General features: G+C 39.1%; 1 protein-coding gene across 1 annotated transcript in view; it reads left to right on the top strand.

The window, feature by feature from the left end:
• Positions 1-18,973, top strand: part of sgk1 (serum/glucocorticoid regulated kinase 1) — a 33,054-nt gene that overhangs the window by 3,180 nt on the left and 10,901 nt on the right. The window contains exons 3-5 of the mRNA XM_008397959.2: positions 1,985-2,224; positions 14,271-14,486; positions 17,124-17,187. Of these exons, the coding sequence (XP_008396181.1) occupies positions 1,985-2,224; positions 14,271-14,486; positions 17,124-17,187 (520 nt within the window). The remainder of the gene's footprint in view (positions 1-1,984; positions 2,225-14,270; positions 14,487-17,123; positions 17,188-18,973) is intronic.

The following is an 18,973-nucleotide window of genomic DNA, read 5'->3' as shown; positions in this document are numbered from 1 at the left end:
TATATTATGAAATAAACAGTGTTGACTGTCGAAAAAGTGAGGTAACACATTGGTCGGCCGGAGGCTTGTTTAGCTGATGAGCTGAAGAGTGCTGCATGCTGTAATTATACCGGGCTTGACAAGCAGCGCAGCTCTTGCTTTCCCTAATCTGAATAATTTACTGCTGAGATCAAACAGAGCTTCTTGACCTCAAGTGGTAATAGGAAGGAAGCGACTAATATTACTCCAAGCTTGTGGAAAGTGCATGGACTTGATGCATTCACCCCATAATGTCTGTTCTCCCCTGAGCAAACAAGAAAGCATGTGTTTGTCTTGAACAAGATCCCAAAGTGCATCAGGTCTGTGTGTGTCTGTCTGGCTGTCTGTCATCTTGAGGACAAAGGTAAAAAAAAAAAAAAAAAAGCCTGGAAGCTTTCAGCCAAGCATGAGCTCATAACGCTAATTAGGCACAAGGATGTGAGCAGGAGTCCAGACTGGATCCTCTATGTCTCTGTTGCAACAAAAGAGGAAACTATAAAAAGAAATCTAAAATATCAATATATCTGATTGAATGAGAATGTTTTCATTGGTCATTTTTGGACCTGGACACTTCAACAGACAGGAGGATGATGATGCATGTAACGTTAGAAGCTCTAATGAAGGTGATCAAAATTGAGAAATACTCCTGTTGAGATGACATCAACGATTTTGTCTTTTTTTGTTGTGTGACTGTGGTTAATTTGTTAGGTTTAAAGGAGCTCTATGTTTTGTTTTTCAAAAGTAATCAAAAAGTAAACCTTTTTTCCACAATTTGTCATGGTACAAGAACAAACTTATATTTATTTGATTGGGATTTTGTGTGTGAAAACTGGCTGAACTTGAGCAATTTTGCCTCTAGATGATAAAACTGGCAAATACATACCCTGAAACACCTGAAGCTGCTAATGGTACCATGTGAGCTAGGTCCAAATACATGCCACACTTTTAAGATTTCCACATGTAAAATGTTTTAAAAGCTATGGTGAATTTTCCTTCTACTTTACAACAATGCACAGCTCTGTGCAAGGTAATGCAGATCACCTTCTTGTGTATGATATTTGAAATGAAGGTTCAGGACTCATGCTTATGTCTTTCTGGAGATTCTTACATCAGTTTGTTTTCCTCGCTGCTCTAGTTGTTTTTGCTTTCACCTGCTGGCTTGTTTTTTCAGGATTGTTCTTCTTCCTCCAGACCCAACAGGTCTTGACATGCTGTCTGGCTACCCTTGGCTTTGGGCACTTAATCTCAGTGCATTTTGTGCGTGCGTGTGCGTATGTGTGAGTCTCAGCTGTCTGAACTTGCTCCGTCACACAGGCCACAGCCCCACGGTGTGTGTTTACTCAGTGCTCAACACGCACAGCATGATGAGTTTTCTCAGAGCCTCTTTCTAAAAGGCCTTTCTCTCCTCTGTCAGTCATGTGCTTCTGTTTTTGTCTGGCTCCTCTTCACTTCCATTGTGTCTTTCCTTTAAAACTGCACACACTTGCCCACACTCAACTATGCACTTTTGTTGGGTTGTTTTTTTTTTTGCGAGAAGTGGCAGCAGTTCTGGGGAAAAAGCTGACTCACTGTGTACTATTTGCATTGTTTCTCAACGACCGACCTGCAACTGTGCTGGGTATATACAGTTTGCTGGCAGCGCATGCCTGCAGATCCATTTGTAGTGTGGACCCAACAGAAATAATATCTAATGATTGTCAGAGTATAATGGTTCAGTAATTCATGTGTGTTTTTCCATCTGGCAGGGCATAGTCGCACCTCTTTCAAGTATGTCTGTGTGACCCTCCTGAGCAAACGTGTAATTTGAAATAGCGACTCCTTTGACCTTGATCACACACTGCAGCTGGCTAGGCTGACTGCGTGTGTGTGTGTGTCTGTGTGTTTGGGTTTGTGTGCGACAGGAGAAGACAAGTAAAAGTAAAATCAAACAAACAAAGCTGAATTAATATTACCGTTTCCTGCGTAGGTACGGAGGTGGATGAGGAACCCCAAAGTGAGCGTGGAGAAAACCCAGGGGAAAAATCTTCTCTATCCGTGTCCAAGATGTCCCCTGGCTGAGGACCTGTGGTACACACACTTCCCCTCGCCGTACGGCTGCTGCCACTACGCAGGCCTGCAGGGATGCCATTATTACCACCAGGAGCTCTGCTCCCCCTGCACCAAAACTGGACAACCCAGCGGACATGAGAAAGGCAAAAGCTGCAAGGTAAAATATATACAAACAGTGGACAACATTTGTGTCACCACGACTCTGTAGGTGTCACCGCCATTTCGTGATGTCACTCTGACATGCTATCGCTAGCTTTTACTTTGCTGGGTCATTTCAAACCACAGCCCTGAAGGCAGAACAGGATGTAATGTTTTTAAACTTCTTCTGGGTTTTTTACCACAGCATACCTGAAAACTTTCTGTAGGCTTCCTCCAATTTTCCACTAACCTTAGTGTTCTCATTCGGCGAGTTCATGTTTTCAGAAGAGTTTTGCACAAAATCTTTCATCGGCTATAGCTTAGTTTTATTTATTTATTTAGCCTTTTCTGACTCTTAATACAGCATATAGTCATTTGAAGCAACAAGAAGACTGAACTGTGAGTTCTATAGAATCCTTCAACTCTCATTTTTCTTCAGTGCCAGTAAAAAAGAATATACCTGCAGTCAAACATGGTGGTGGTAGTGTGATGCTCGGGGACTATTTTGCTAATTATACAGGAGGACAGTTCTCCAAAGCACACCAGCAAGTACAACTCTGATTGGCTCAGAACATATCACAGTGAAAGTTTTACAGAGGTCTGGTCAAAAGCAATTTGGGTTGAATCCGTGGTCACAATCTTTCATGTCAACTGGGCCAAGTTGCCATTGGAATAATTGAAAAAGGATGTAAAATACAATTAAACTAAATGATGGAAAATAGTATTTAAAATTATGACTTTATATTCTTTGAAATACTGGTACACAAACGTCCTGTATTGTCTACAGCAAATCTTAAAGTTCTGTGGGATCGGATTGCCTCGTTACAGTGACAGAGTGTAGGAAAGTGCTTGAATAAATATTTGAACTATGAACAAACAGTTGCTTACATTACACAATTTAAAAAAAACATTCAAAACCACATGCATTTTGTATTTAAATGTGCAATTTCTTATTCTTCTTAATACAACTATATCAAATTATTTATGTGATGCAGATTCAAATAGTCTCTTCTGCATGCAGTCTCCATCAAGGAGGTGAGGAGGTGCATAGCAGACTGTTTAATGTGCTAAAAAAAAGTGTATAATCTCCATTTACTCCAGAATGCATGTTGTGAGACTGCGGGAGGCAACAGCAGGCACAGGAACAACATGCTAAGTCCTAAAGATCTCAGCCAAGACTCCAGCTGATTATGCTGCTTTTTTTTTTTTCCAAACATCCCACTCCTCATAGGTGAATTAATCTTTGATGATGCCTTCTGATAGCTTTAGTGACCGCAGAACCTGCTGTACTTACTTTTAAATAATATTTAAAGGTACAGTCTATCAAGGATTATCAGGACATCATGCCCTGATTCATTGTCTGTGATGCAACGGGAGCGGCTACCCACTCACCTGCTGTTTGAGCACACAATAATTTTCCGCCTCTGGTCTGCAGGTGGAAAAGTTTTTAGCGCCATAATTTCAGTCGTTTCACTTTAACATCAACATCGCAGAAAGAAGCCAGGGAAGGAGTGGGTAATAAAAGGATTCTAGAAATTGCTTTGTTTCTCTTGGTCCTGTCTTTAGGCGGCACCATGATTGCTGTTATGTAATGCAAAAAAAAAAAAAAACAAGAAAAAAACACAAAAGCAAACAAAATACTGAGGTTTACTGCTGCCCTTAGTTGGCGAGTGTATCTAAAGTGGACAGCGGGACGACTGAGTCCAGCCAAAAACGCTGTACCTGTCAACAAATGTCTTGCTTTAATACACGTTACCGTTATGTCACCGTATTGTGGCTGCAGCTAACCTTCTGTTTGTCACTCACTGCACCCGTCAGCTCACTCCGCCTTTGTGTCTGTGTGTGTTTTTCCAGTTTCCTGGGCTTTAAGAGGGAATGAGTCATCACCGTCCCATTGAGGCTATAAGCATAACTCTTTCGGACTAAATACGAGCTGTGTTGCATGAGACGGTGTCAAGGTGTTCGAGGAAATCAATTTTCATTCCATTTTACTCCATTTTCCATTTTCTTTTTGTGGCAAGTGGGTAGCTTCTTCTACATCACACAGTACCATGTGTTTTACCAAAATGACAGTCAAGCATTTTTTTTAATGGGGCTCTGAATGCTACTAGCAGGTATGCTTGTCTGGCCTGCTGTAGATTCATATTTGCTTTTTTTTCTCAATCCAGACCAGCTGAAGCTAATGACTACATTGAGAGAGGCCAAAATCCAGAGAGGAATTTTCCCATATCAAAACAATTTGAATATCAAAAATTGCAGTAGATTTTTATGAATCTTTAAACAGTCACCACATTTTGTGGTTATTTTATTATTTACCAACAAAAGAGGTTGGAGGTAGTGTGCCTCCAATGATCTTAACGTGTAAAACACCACACTGAGGGGAAAGAAAACATGCAAAATATTTCCAGAGTGACTTCCTAGTGTTCAAGTAAAGTATCATAAAAAAAAAAGAAACAATGCTAATTCGAGGGGGTAGGTTAAGGAGAACAAATTCTGCTGATTTCTACGCTCTCTTATTTTTCTGTTAGTTAATTACTCGGGTGTCTCCTCTGCTTGTACTGTTCTTAGTACATGTTTTACACAAAAAGCTTCCACGTAAATGACCACCCAAAGCAAAACCACAAGGACAATGCTGACATTCTTCAATCTGCATTTGGATAAACGGCAACAAAATTTTTGATCTCTTTGTGGTTTTAAGATGGCCCTCTTTGGTGTGATTTCTGATATGGCTTACTATCTAGAGTGCAGTAGCTACTCTGAGATTGTTTAAAATGACGATTCATTCAAAATTCACCACTGATGCAAACTCGTTTGGATTTGTATTAAATAATAAAGGCGTCAAGCGAGTTGGAGGAATTATATGAACCGCTCAGAGCCTTTTGACAGATACTCACTTCAAAAATCTTAATCTGTCCCTTCGAAATGGATGAATCTGTCCACAGCGTCTCTTATCTGAGAAAATAACTTATGGTTCTGCAGAAATGCGGGGCGTTGTGTTGAGGTTAGAACAGCATGCACAGAGAACACATAGAACAAATACTACACGTCATATGTTGTTATACATCAACAGAGTGTTTCGTGAACATGATATTGCATCTTTGAATGTTCTGTCCACAGAGTCTGCAAGTCAACCTCCCCCCTATAAATAGTTTAGTAAACACCCGAGGAGCCTGAAAGTAACTTTACTTACATGTAAGTTTCTGCTTTGCCCTGATGGAGGCCACCCGCATCCTGGCTCAGATGCAAATGAGCGAGGTTTCATCGTGTGATTTATCAGCCCATCAAAGTGAATTGTCGCTGTCAAAAAGTTGTAGATTCAACAATGTTTCTGATAGACACTTGGTGATGAAAGCACATTTTTCTTTTTGTTTTTTATTACCTTGCTTTGCTCGGTGTGGCTTTTCTGCTTGTGAGACAAGAATTAGTAATTTTTTAATCAGCACTTGGCAGCAGATGTGCTGTTGTTGTGGACGGCTGCCAGAGGACCTGGGACCTGCATATGAACTGGAATTTAATTTGCCTCGAATCCACAGAGAGGAAGAAAAGAACTGATTAAAAAAAAAAACTCACTGAAATCAGAATTTTGGTGAGTTTTAATAAGCTTTTCATTGTTTGGAGAAAAAAAAAATTCTATTTACTCATTAGAAAGCCAATACAGCATCTTTTTCTTCTAAATACAAAGTGTCAGCAACATTAAAAGTTCGGAAAAGAAAAAATAAAAAATAAAGCTTGACCCTCTTTGGCCTTCACCCCACTGACACGTTTTGTGACTGCAGGGAGAAAAGGTTTGCTGCAAGCAGAGGAGAGGGAATGGATCATGACAAATAGAGAATAAAGTCTGGTTGTATCGTTAGAGCTGATGTGGAAGACGCACAAAGAGAAAACAACAGAAGCTGAGAGGACAGTTAATTCCAAACCAGAAGACGAGGCCGTGCCATCTGCCCTGTTGCTGCTTGAGCATGAAGAGAAATAAAAGCTCAGTAAAGCCTCCTGAAAGGAACAACCTGTGGTGTTCGGTGTACGCAGCAGCCGGACTGCCATGCACACTCACACTGCAAGCGTAGCCATGACATTAATCTCTTGAGTCAAGCCTGCACTGTTCCTTATGAGGACTTGATCAAAACGTAAAAAGAACATGAAATCTCAGTGAGAGCCGCTTGTCCCGACTTGCTTTCCCATCTGCGAGGAGTTTTCCTCAATTTTCCACAAATCTAAAGGTGCTGCCAAGCTTCACGGTCGGTGGGGTATTTAAAAAGAAAAGAAAAGCAACATGGCAACAATATTTCCATGTGAATGAATAGCACTTGACACATGTTAACAAGCAGGAGCACACTGACAGCTTCCAGGGAAGTAGTCCTGTTAACCTGATAAACATGTTTTTAGATTGTGAAAGGAATCTGGAACAGTCAGAGGAAACTCAAACCCCGACGGCAACGTCCATGTCATTGGCTTTAACTGCAGAATGTTCCCAAATTCTACAGATATTTTTACTTATGTTATCAATGACAGAGCCCTATGTAACAACGATGACTGTATTCTCATATACACAACAACACATGGAGTGACATACCGCTTATTTACCTGCACTGAGCTATTAGTCACTGCTGTTTGTACTGTAGACAATCTACTCCTGTTTATTGTCTGTACGCTTATGCGTATGCTTACAGTTTTAGCAAATAAAAAAAAATATTGTACCACATATTTTTATTCTACTCTATTGAAAAAAACAATGAAGCATATGTAAAAGCAATTCAATACGAAGAGATATGATTTTGACACGCATCGTTGCTTTGATGGATTTTCATCACGTCAGAGAAGATTCATCCTTTTCTACTGTAAACATGGAAGATAATTATTTTTGCATGAAGCATTAAACCTTAAAATATGCACACATTATGTCTGACTGAATTAGAACTCCTTGTGAGAACTTTTTTTTTTCTTTTCAAAGAAATTGCAGCAACAGGATGCTTGAAGTGTTAATTATCTCGCACTTTCCCAAGTGTAGCTCCTAGCCTTTCGACTATTTCCTATTTATAAAGTAGAAAAGGCTGCATTTTATTATATAAAAGCCCAACTAAATCCACCTATCATGTAATATCTTATACTGTACGTTATGTAAGGCCATAACTATTACCTAAGCTATCCAGCAGTGCCATTTGTCAGGCCATGCCTTTATAGCCTGGTGTAATTATTGATGGAGTGATGGTGTTAATCAGTGAGAGTACTTGGAAAATCCTGAACTTCTCTGGCCCCATTTGAGTTTGCTGTCCAAAAGTCAGTCATGCAGGAGAACGGAAGGAAGGCAAGAAGTGAGGCAGAGAAGATGAAGGCTGGAGAAATCCAGAGAGAAATATGAACCCGAGTGTGTCCAAGAGAAACAGAGATTTTTATCTACTCCCACGAGTCCCTGTGAGATGTGGATGACTTTTGATTCATCCTCAGTCAAAAGCAGCGATAAAAGCTCGGGTCTAAACCTAAAGATTAGAAAGCCGTGCCTCGTTTGTCAGCGAAGTTAAGCTCAATTTTGTTAATGTTCTGTGCGAGTCGGCATGATGATTTTGTACTTTCGTCCTCGTGGACAGAAACTGCCAGCTCAGATGAGCTGGCAGATGATCAGTGGGTCATGTCCATTTGTGATAAGTATGTCAATGAGTCAGGTGGCCACGTGTCTCGCTCTCCGCAGAGATAAAGCAGCAGGAGTTGCTCGATGGCAGCCGCCTCTGTTCTCCATTGGGAGCCACTAAAATCTCACAAGCTGAATCTTCAATGGACTTATTTGAAACAGGTCTTTCTTAGGCGCTGATTAAAACAAAACGATTCGACTCTAAGACTTGGATCTGAGTCTTTGTTAAGTCACAAAACTTGAGACTTGACATAAAGACTCAACTCTCACTTGAGGTCTGGGACTTGAGTCTTGCTGCTACAGTCAGGAGGAAACCCATTTATATGAGCCTTTAAAATCTATTGTTCACAAACAAACCCGATTTATAAAGTAATTCCTGGGATTTAACTTGAATCAAAGCCCTAGAATCAAGTCTTTGAATTTCCACTTAAAGACTTGACTCTGGACTTTGACTCTTTGTTCTTCAAAGAGCCGATACTTGATTTGGATTGTCCCTCGAAGAATAGAGACAGGGGTTTGGACTTATCGATCTAATAACTCTGTGTTTACTCAAACTGGCTCTAAAAGACTTGAGACTGGACCTGCATTCGGAAAAAAAAAAAATCTTGTTAACATCTCTGGATTAAGCAGGCAATGCTAGGGAGCTGAAAAAAAATAGTCAGGTGTTAAATCAGTCTTTATGTGTAAATGAGACCACAGAAGTATAAATCCCCTAATTCTTGTCTTGCACCCTGATTGTAAAGTTTTCCCAGAAAAAAGTTCCATGTTTCTGCAGTGCATTAGACTATATTTCTATGCTGTCAAGATTTGGTTCTTGACGTCATGAAATTAATCTGCATGTCCGTATCAGCAAGGAAGTACTTCTAGATGGAGCAAATGATTGACGCGTTTAGCGTCAGATTTTAGATTGCGGAGCTTTACTAGTGACCAATTATTGGACATTATTCAGGTAAGGCCGTGAACTCTGTACTCCAGTCATCACCTGTTGTAGGCTGAACTTTAAAAGACTGGATGGAAAATCATGGCCGATGTAGTTTTTCTAAATACAGCCAAAAGGATCACAGCTAAAAACTCAGTGAGCTTAGAAACTTTTCAAATCAGTTTCTGAATCAGTTCTTCTTTTTTTCACCTATCAGGTCGTACAGCCCTGAGAGCCACTCAGTTGGATTCAAGCTTTAGCGGCGCTTGCCATGAATTGAATTACTGTCAAAAGGGGTTTTAGTAAGCCCTGGGAGCGAGATGGCATTAGGAGGTATACCCCTCAAGGTCCAATTAGAGTTACAGCAAGAGCACAGGGAGCCAAAAATCCCTTTCCAAGAAGTTGCCTCGCCATGCATACTGTATCAATATCGGGGCGAAATGCCTTTCATTCCCAAATTCTGTTTGTGCCTTTGTGAGTGGTTGATTTAATTGGCTCAGAACTTCCTTTTTTGCCTTGTTACAAACCTCAGCAGCCCCACTCTTTCAAATCCTTTGCTTGGTAATAAAACAGAGGAGGTGCCAGCCTAGCTTCAGCGTGAAGCAGGCTTGTGTCAGTTTGGCCCAACTCCAGCTTCTGGCAGTGCTTGTAGGAGTTTATTGTTCAAACCACAGGTCTAATCAAAATCCAACTTGTATGCATCACAACGTTTATATTTTTGTATCGCTACTTCTTTTCTCGTCTCATTCTAACTATATTCTTTCTCTATTGATTCAGAAACCGGCTTGAATGTCAATTAGATAACTCTCCCTAGACCTGGGGAACGGACTTGTTTAACATTCATTAAACATAACGTTCATCCTTCATCCAGTTAAGTTTTCTGGCAGTAAAACGAATGTGGTTTGAGCAGTAAACTGAAACTAGCATCGCATGACCTGTCATTTTTACCCCAAGCAGATAAATATACACCAGCTAAATAAGGAGAGGCCATTCATTTCCATTGCTACTGCGGCATTTTACAGACAGACCTATTCTGCACCAAAACAGCAAAATAGCTCAGCTGCAGCTACCAGGCATTCCTAGGATATGAATAGATGTTTGTTTTAGATTTGTTTTAATGAAACCTGTCTTCAAAAAAACTTGCAAATCTCATGACAAAGGCATTTGATAGACAGTATGTATTATTGCCTATTGTGCGTAAAGATTATACGTTACAACTAAAGCATCAAACGTGTTTGTGGAGCTATTGTTTTCGAAACGTGCAACCAATCAAAAGGTCCAGCGTCTGAATATGGGTCATTTCTGACGCTGTCCGTCATTGCTGTCAGCTTGAACACTTTCAAATTTGGTTTCAGGTTTAGCTGCTTTCTCAATCATCTGTGGGATTGAGTAAATGGTTTGCCAGATCCTTTAAAGAATTTAACATGCAAGCTTTCTTGTTTTCTGACAGCTTTTGAATGAAAATGTCTGAAACCCTTTGATTTCATCATCGTCTGTCGCAGTCAGGTGAACTTTTCTCCTCGGGAACTTTATACCTTTAAACCAATTCAGTGCTCTTCTTTCTAAAGAACTCTTCTTTGACTTCCTTGTCCAACTGTGGTGTTGACAGCATCCTAAACAGTTGAAACAGGAATTTCAAGATCTATGGCAATTACATTTTAACGATCTCAACGGTCCTGTTTGTGGACAATAACGTTTGAAATTCTCACAGAGGCTCCAGTGGTTGATTTGTTTTGATTGGGATGCTTACTTCGAATCAGTCAAACAGTTGTTGATGCCTACAGTGGTTCATATTTGTAAGTCTGTCATTTGTTTACGGATTTCAAAGTCTCGGTTCAGCATTGTTCATTTGCATCAATATGTAAAACTCTTTATGTCACAGATGACCTCTGACCATGTTCCCTTTTCCGTACATCGTTCATTCCTTCCTCATGTCTGTCCATCTGCCATAGCCAAATAAAAAAGACAAAATGACAAAGAGAAAGGGCAGGAAGAAAAGGAAAAAGCCTAAAAGTCTCTCTCTTTTTTTGACAGTTTTCATTATGAGGGATTTTGGAAATGATTGTTGTCCTAATCTCCTTTGGGAGCCTATCTCCCATCTCCATGCTTCGGAGATGAAGCCAAAACTACTGTATCACTAAAGTGCAGGCAACAGCGCCCTGATTACCCAGTAATAATTTTATTTTTGTACTCCCAGAGACAAATCTACATAAACCGCTTGTGTGGTTTGGGTTTATCAAGCAAACTTGACGGCTGAGCTTGAAATTGACCTAATTTGCTTCCTTGTGAATTGCATGCTGAGCAGTAATCTACTGTAGCCGATCATTGTTAGCAGGGATTTCACTCTGATTCACAATAACAAGTTGTCTCACGCCCAAACGTTACTTACATTTAAAACTGCTGCATCTGCTTTAACATCCAAATGACATGCAAAGAAACCAGCCCAGTGAATGATTGTTTAAACATGGTTACCATTAAACGCGTAAATGTTAAAGAATACGCAGCTTTTTCACCAAAGACTCAACTATTAAAAACTTCATCTTAGTGCTTCCTGAGATTTAAAGATGAAGGAAAGTAATCATGTCACAAAAACAACCAAAGTCAGAAGCAGTTTTGATGCAATTTTCCCATCTTGAATTCGGAATCCTGCTCATCTGGTTATCCCTCTTCATCTGTCGGATTACATTTCTTTTTCTTTCTTGTTTTTTTAAAATCGATTTTTTTTTTCCACTGGTTTTTACCAGCATCTCTGCTGCCTAATCTCCCACATTGCACATGGTGTATTCACTGTCGCTTCTCCATTTGGACCATCTAAATCAGAGCTTATGCTTCCTCGCTTATCCACAAGAGAGAGAATGAGAAAGAACACACTGAGGGATGGGAGGTTTCAAACGAAGAATGATGGGATGAGTAAATGAAGGTACGTTACAAGGACAAATGCAAGGACATAAAAAAGACACTACTACAGAATTGAGGTAGAATAAAGTAAGCAAGAAAGAATTTAGAAAAGAATTAAAGAAAGGAATGAGTCAAAGAAGAGAAAGGGTAGGTAGAACACAAGGAAGGAAAGAAAAAGGAATGAAGGAAGGGCACAAGGAAGGAAGAATATGGTTGGGAAAAAATCTTGGAAATAAAATTTAAATATTTTTTAGTCTTATGCAGTATAAAAAGTAATAAATGTTTATTATTCTTTTTCATTCTGTTAGATAAGTGATCAAGCACTGATTGCTGCTTTACCCTGCACTGTTTTTGACTCTGTGTCCAAAAGGAGGTAAAGGTCAGACTTTTTACGTCAAGTGCTTTTACATCTTATGAGCAATAAAGACAGATAGACCTTAAAGAGGCCAGGCTGGAGAGCGCTGAGGAAGATATTCTAACGAAGTGCGAGTGAAGGAAATGTTTTCATTCCCTGATTTGTGAAGCCATGGGTCTAACGTGGACATCCTGGCTGTAGTACGAGAATTTCCTCTGTGTGTGTTGCATCCTAAGCTTGTGAAGTTAAAGGACAGATCTTGAGGGTCTTATGCAACTTAATCACTGATGGTAGCAGAAAACAAGGTCAAAGGACAGGAAGAAGGGGCTGACAGAGAGGGGAGTCTGTCAAACATGTTCAGCTATTCTCTCGCTGTCTGTTTGTTTTCTTGGCTCCCATTAAGGAATGTTGAAAAGTTTCCCTGAAGATTGCGTCATAAGTAGCCAATTAATACACTACCCAATGATTAATTCACACTTAATGCAGGAAACCTCTGCGGAACATAATCACACACCTACACATCACTCTCTCTTTGACATCCAGTCCTGTCGTATTTGTGTGCACGAGGGAGAAAAAGGAAAGTTTATAGCTGAGCTGCAATTCTGGTCTGAAAGGCAGACAACACACTATTCTCTCTCACTCCTACAGTATGCCGAGGCTATTTTAGAGGTAATGTAGAGGGTCGCCGGGGCAGCAGCCTTGATAAGACTGCAGTCTCTGGAGCAGTTAGCTCGCTGTGCCAAGGACACACTTTACCAAACATAAGAGCTGCTCTGGGTCACCGGCACATCCAGCTATGTAATTTGGTTTCCTCCAGAGCCATTCACACCTTGACCTCGGCTTCCGTTCTCCCATATTGTCCGGCAGATTCGTCTAATCTCTATTCAGTGCATGTGTGCGTTTCAGTGTGTGCTTAAAGGACACATTCCGTTTCTGCTCGTGATATGTATTCAGTCAGCATTGCCAGACACATGCTAAATGGTGATTGTGGAAAAAAAAGAAGGCTTGTGGGAAGATTGTCCTCTGGAGAATGTGTCACTGCAGCTGTCACATAAGAGCAGATTACTGCTGAGCCTGACACTGACTCACTCACTGCCTCCTGTGCAAAACAAATGTTGCTGTAAGATGTCTTATTCATGAAGTGGGGACGTTGACTCTGCTGGTATCGGAGATTTAAGAAATACATACAAACTAGCGAAACATCCCCATGTAATTTAGTTTAATTCAGTTCATCTTACAGTAGCAACTCACGATGTATGTCACTGTAAGGCATTTTACGAGACAAGTCCAATTTATATCAATAATTTACATTATTCCAGTTCATTTCTGTACTTTCAAATAATATTCTTGCTGTACACAGATTGCTCTGTATATAGCACACTATTGTCAAATTCAATTAATCACTTAAAGCCGACTTGTAAAAAGTTTTTTTTTTGTTTTTTGTTTGTTTGAGAGTCACTGGCCAGGTGAGTTTTCTATTGAAGGAAAAATTATCAACAGTATTAACTGAAAAATATGTGAACAAATGTTTATTCATAGTCACTCTGAATACTAAGCTAATTAAAAAGGAAAGTTTTACAAATATTTAACAATTTAATAAAATTTTTGTTGCACATTTGATGATTAGCAGTCCTAACATTATGCAACAAGCTTCAGCAAACACATCTGCCTCGTTTTCAGCTCGATCAAGTATATTATATTATAACTACTGTGAAAGTCTTGGTCAGATTATGCCGCAGCAATGATTAACTTTTAATTTATTGTCAATATAATTAGACATTTGCCATCTGTCATGATGCGAAATAAAGAGCTAATGGAAAATTTAATGAAGAGCTCTACTGCTCTATCTGCTGCAGTATATTGCACCGAGCATGACTGGCTGATATCTGTACCTTCAATAAAAGAGCAGGTGGACTGACGTTAATGGTAGGATATTTGAAATTGGATGAAAAATCATCTACCACTTTCACATCTAGATTTGTCCAGGATTGCACATTAACCTTTTCTTTCCCCTCGAAACTATTACAATTTAGGTAAATATCGAAATCACAGTGGCTGTTATGTAATGGGCAAATAATCATTCTTACAATAATTTTTTGTTGGCTTTTTGTATCCTACAAAATTATAATTATTTACATTGACCAAAATTGAGACACTTGTAAATAAATATTCCAAATACACCCGTTTTGTATTTTCCCAAATTTTCCAAAATGTTTCTGTTCAAAGCATTACAGCACAAACAAAAAATATAATTCCCCACTAATTTGCAGGTGCGGAAATGGAGGATGCTCTCTCGCCACCACAACGAGAATGCAGGCAAACCCAAAGAGGCGGAGTCAGACGTTCACATGGACGGCTGTCAGTGCTGGGCGCTTCACACCTCGCCCCTCCTGGCCAGCCCGGTGATCCTGGAGTGCTCCATCTGCAGTGGACCCTACATCAGCTATGCCATGGAGGACAGCTGGCAGCCCCGTCAACGCACTCAGGTTCAAGACACTGATTAAGTCATCCAAACACAAAAGTAGAGACACTAAAGATGATTCTCGATGGTAATATTTGAGTAGGTGTTGCTCCATTACACTGGAACATCTGTGAATGAATGTATTCTGTAATTACTCCTGAGCAGGTGTAGATAGAAATTAAAGGTTTTCTAGTTGATATTGGCAGAGCACCAAAACATGAACAAAGCTAGATAACATAAATGTATTAATGAAGAATATTGACCATGATCACTGATGGCGAGGAAACTATTCTTTCTACATAAAACTTAATCTTATTCAATAAAACTCAATAAGAGCCTAATTATACCAAACAAGCCAAATACATAATTCCAGGACAGAAAGTGTTGACGTCATCAGTCAACACCTCTTCAGACATTTCTTTAAAGTTAAATGCATAGCAAGCCAACATAGTCAAAGTTCTCTGGTCCTTAAAGTCATTGTTTTTACACTTCATATGTTAAAATACCAAACAGTAATATATTGGAACCTTTTCAAACCCATCGATTTAAACTACAGCTGGTCACCATGGATACTAGGAATGAAGGTGGGAGGAGAGACATGTCCTAAAAAGAATACATTCAGCAGATTACTGCTGAACATATTCAGCGATATATATTCAGTTAAACAGAAAGAGTCTTCAGTGTTTCTCGGGAACAAGCCAGGTGGTCGACTCTGCTGCAAAATGCATAAAATCCATGTTTCTTATAAAAGTGGAAGAATCTGAAGGGGAACATACAGGATCTCTAATTACATGTGATTTATTTCTAAGAATCTTTGTTAAAAGAGATACTGTAAATAATCAACCAAACATTCATTTTTCTGAGTTTATTAGAAACTACATGAAATCCCTTATGAATCTCTTGCTATTTGTTTAAGATATTCTGGAAGTTACAGTGTTACATCATTGATGAAGAAGTCAAGTGTTTATCATATTATGATGTTAAGGAAAAATTATTCACCTGAGCTTTGACATCAAAATATGAAATTAATCATAATCATAAAGGCACATTTTTCATTTTCTTTTTCTGTCAATCTCGCCAAAGGAAAAGAACTGCACAGGAAAAACATTTTCATCTCCTTTAGTGTTTTGCAACTTTCCCGGCGTTTTCTTGAGCTCTACATTAATCCTCATGCAAACTCTAACATGCACGCTCTACTGGCTCAAAAAAGCCAAAGTTAGTCTTCTTTTAGAATAATAAATATGACATGAAATATTAATGATTAGAAACTCCTAACTCTCTATCGCTATCTCTATGGATACCGCTCCATCAGACCTCTGCTGAATTGATCAACAATAAAAGAAAGAGGGCATGAGAGAAACCTGGGGTGGGGGTAGAGATGGAAGATCGTTAGATTTTCATGTAAATTTAAGGAGAAGAAGGAAGGCATAGATGGCAGAAAAAGGAGATGTGAACCAAAAAAAACGATAAAGGAATGAGGCTACTGTTAGCTACAGAGCTTAAACGGAAATCGAGTGATTGGCGGCAAACCACTGAATAAGTGAACAAAGAGATGAAGCTGAAGTAAACCACATGCACATAAACAGACAATACACATGCCTCTTCTGAGATTGTCTCAGAAAAAAGCCCCAAGGGAAACCACACAGAGTTGCTGGGGAGAATCCCAAACTAGGCTAACACTGTTTTTAAAACAAACACAAGGCACTTTGGAAAGTTGTTGACTGGCAGCAACATCTTAAAAAAATAATAATAATGTGTTGTGTTGTGTTGTGTTGTGTTATCGTAACCCTAACAGGCCAGTTTTATGGAAATGCCACTGATAATTCCCTGAAGGGCGTTTAATCATGTTGATTAAAAGAGGAAAGTGGGGCAGGCCTCAGTAACAACTGCAGTACATTGCTTTACATTTTTAATTCTGTGACTTTCTGAGAGCCACTTTCAAACAAGTATGCTTTATGTTTTCATTAAAATGAGTAAAAGATAAATTAGCTGTCAGATGGCTAGAGTTTGAAAACGTCTTTCATTTGACCATTTACTTGCATTGGAAACCCCTGGAGAAGCATCTGTTTTCATCATACACCGTTTGATCACTGAGTCAGGCTGCCATGTTGTATTTTTGGGATTTTTTTTTTGAGAAATTCCACAGCTTGAGCCTCAAAGCTTTAGCTCACTGTGTGTACCAAATTTATACGGATACTCAAATATCACAGCAATGACCTAATAAGAATTAGCAAAAATGACGAAAATTCACTCACCTCAGGATGCAGGATGCCTGAAATTTTTCTGATTAATTTGGATAATAACTATGTAACAACTTAGTATAGGTATTAGGGGATAAGGGTTATCTTTCACACAAAAAAGTGTTTTGCAATGGCTATAAAAGGACTATAGTAAGGCTTTTTTATTCATCCCAAGCCAAAAGCTCTTTACTTTTTCTCAGAGGAATTCAAACATTCACAAAACCATCTGTGGAAAACAGGAAAAAAATGTTCCTGATGTGTCTGGTCTTATGCATTTTTTTTTAATCAAGGACTTTTTCTAAGCAGAAATTAGGTTACAGTTAAACACTAAAATGCATTATACTGGGATAAGTATATACATGGTTAGTGTTGAATACTTTGATGAATTGTTTTTCTGAGAGTTTCCTAATTTCTGTCCCCAGGCAATGGACCTGTACTACCACAATGAGTCAGAGCAGGACAGCTACTGTTGCCCTGGCGACAGCAGTGAGTATTCTACAACAAATCCTGTTGTTTTTGTTCTCTAATTCCTCCTTTTCCTCCCACCTCGTTCCTTCCATCTGTCTGAAAGCTGTGTGTGACTCTACAGCCGTTTCCATTCCCCAAGTTTAATTACTTTTTTGTTTTTGCCTTGAATTTTAAAAGGATCCATTTATTTTGTTTTGCTCTTGTAATGTTGTTAACTTCTCTTCCAAATCCGATGACTGGATCTTACTTCACCACTTGGTCTTCTGAGCCAACGTCCAAACTGCTGGGATAATTGCTGTTGTCAAAAAACCTCAGATTACTGTTTGTTTTGTTGAATGTGCCAAAGCAGTAGTTTCAGACAGAGTGCTGAGGACAGATCATCTTGCACAAAGCACAGTGACCTTCTCTGTTTACAACCCCAGTCCAGCTGTTGATAGCGTGTGAACTGGTGTCATTGCCACTTATCCTAGATATGAGCGACCAGGTGAGAGTCCATTTCTGTTTATTGCCATAATGGCAGTAAAATCACTGAACTTTAATTTTCCATGGCACTCTACTTTAGGAGTAAATGACAGTCCACCATAAAGGACAAGAACTAGAGTGAAACACATTGGTGCTTGTGAATGTGTGTGATTATGAGTGTACTTATACTGCATCAGACGACTACATATGTCCTTATGAGTATGAAAGTACATTTCTAATTGCTGACTTCATTCGTAAGTGAAATATGTGTGGAAACAGTAATTCCTCCTTGGTAAATTGTACATTTTGTGAAACACTGAGTTCAATTTTCCCGGCCACTCGTTTTGCCCTTTGATACTTTTACGAGGTATCACTAATGATGATTGCAATTAAGAATATATTTAATTTTGCTGTAAAGTAAAAGTGTTGGCTAGTTGGTGAATCGTGGTTTCAAAAATTCAGTTTGAGAACCAATAAGAAAAATTTTTTGTCGTGCCATTTCTGCAGTTTAAACTTGTTTTAATACATGCTGGAAACTGTGCCGAGATTAATATAGTTATGGAGTATAATATAGTTTCCCCCTCCCCTACTTGTTGCTGCAAGTTGTTAGCTAGTTGTTTCTGATGGCAAAAGGAAGAATATCAAGTTTTTAGACTTCTAAAGTTATTTTACAAAAACTAAACTGTCAGAGGAGAAAATATTGTGCAAATATAAGTTAATTGCTGCTAAATTTTGCTTCATTGTTGATTATTCATCATGAACTGTAACAGTCAGTCTCATACGTTGTGAGTGAATACTACATTAGCAATATACATTGAAATGCACAGCTGCATTTGTGTCAGTGTTGATAAGCAGAAAACTGGGCTAGTAGCTCTGTGCAACTGCAGCGATTTTAGTTTAAGATCTGTGTACTCCTCATGGAACATTCCTAGGAAGAAATGTGACAAGAGCCACTTTTTGATCAAAGTGCTTCAGATTGGCCGTGGACTGCCAGTCAGTAAAGAGAGGTTTTTATTTTTTGGAGCGCAGAGAGAAATCCAAGCAATTATAGAAGCTGCTGACAACCTGCTCCTGTGGCCTCTGCAGTCACACCGCTACACCCTGTCGACCCTAGTTCAGCAATTAGAGGCTTTAGGAGAGCTTAAAAGAGGTACGGTGTTGCACATTTGAGTCATTTACAACAAATTAGTCATGAGTGTGACAATATGAGCAAAACAGAAACATAAAAAAATAACAGGATTTATGTAATATTCATTACATAGTAGCAATGAATATAGGGGCAACACATGACTGTATAATCTTACAGAATATTTTTTTCTGTAAAAACAAATTCTGTTAAAAA

Source organism: Poecilia reticulata, linkage group LG21, assembly GCF_000633615.1.
Source record: "Poecilia reticulata strain Guanapo linkage group LG21, Guppy_female_1.0+MT, whole genome shotgun sequence".
In the NCBI taxonomy this organism is placed as follows: Eukaryota; Metazoa; Chordata; class Actinopteri; order Cyprinodontiformes; family Poeciliidae; genus Poecilia; species Poecilia reticulata.
The sequence above is the reverse complement of the archived record's forward strand: the minus strand, read 5'-3'. Positions and strand labels throughout refer to the sequence as shown.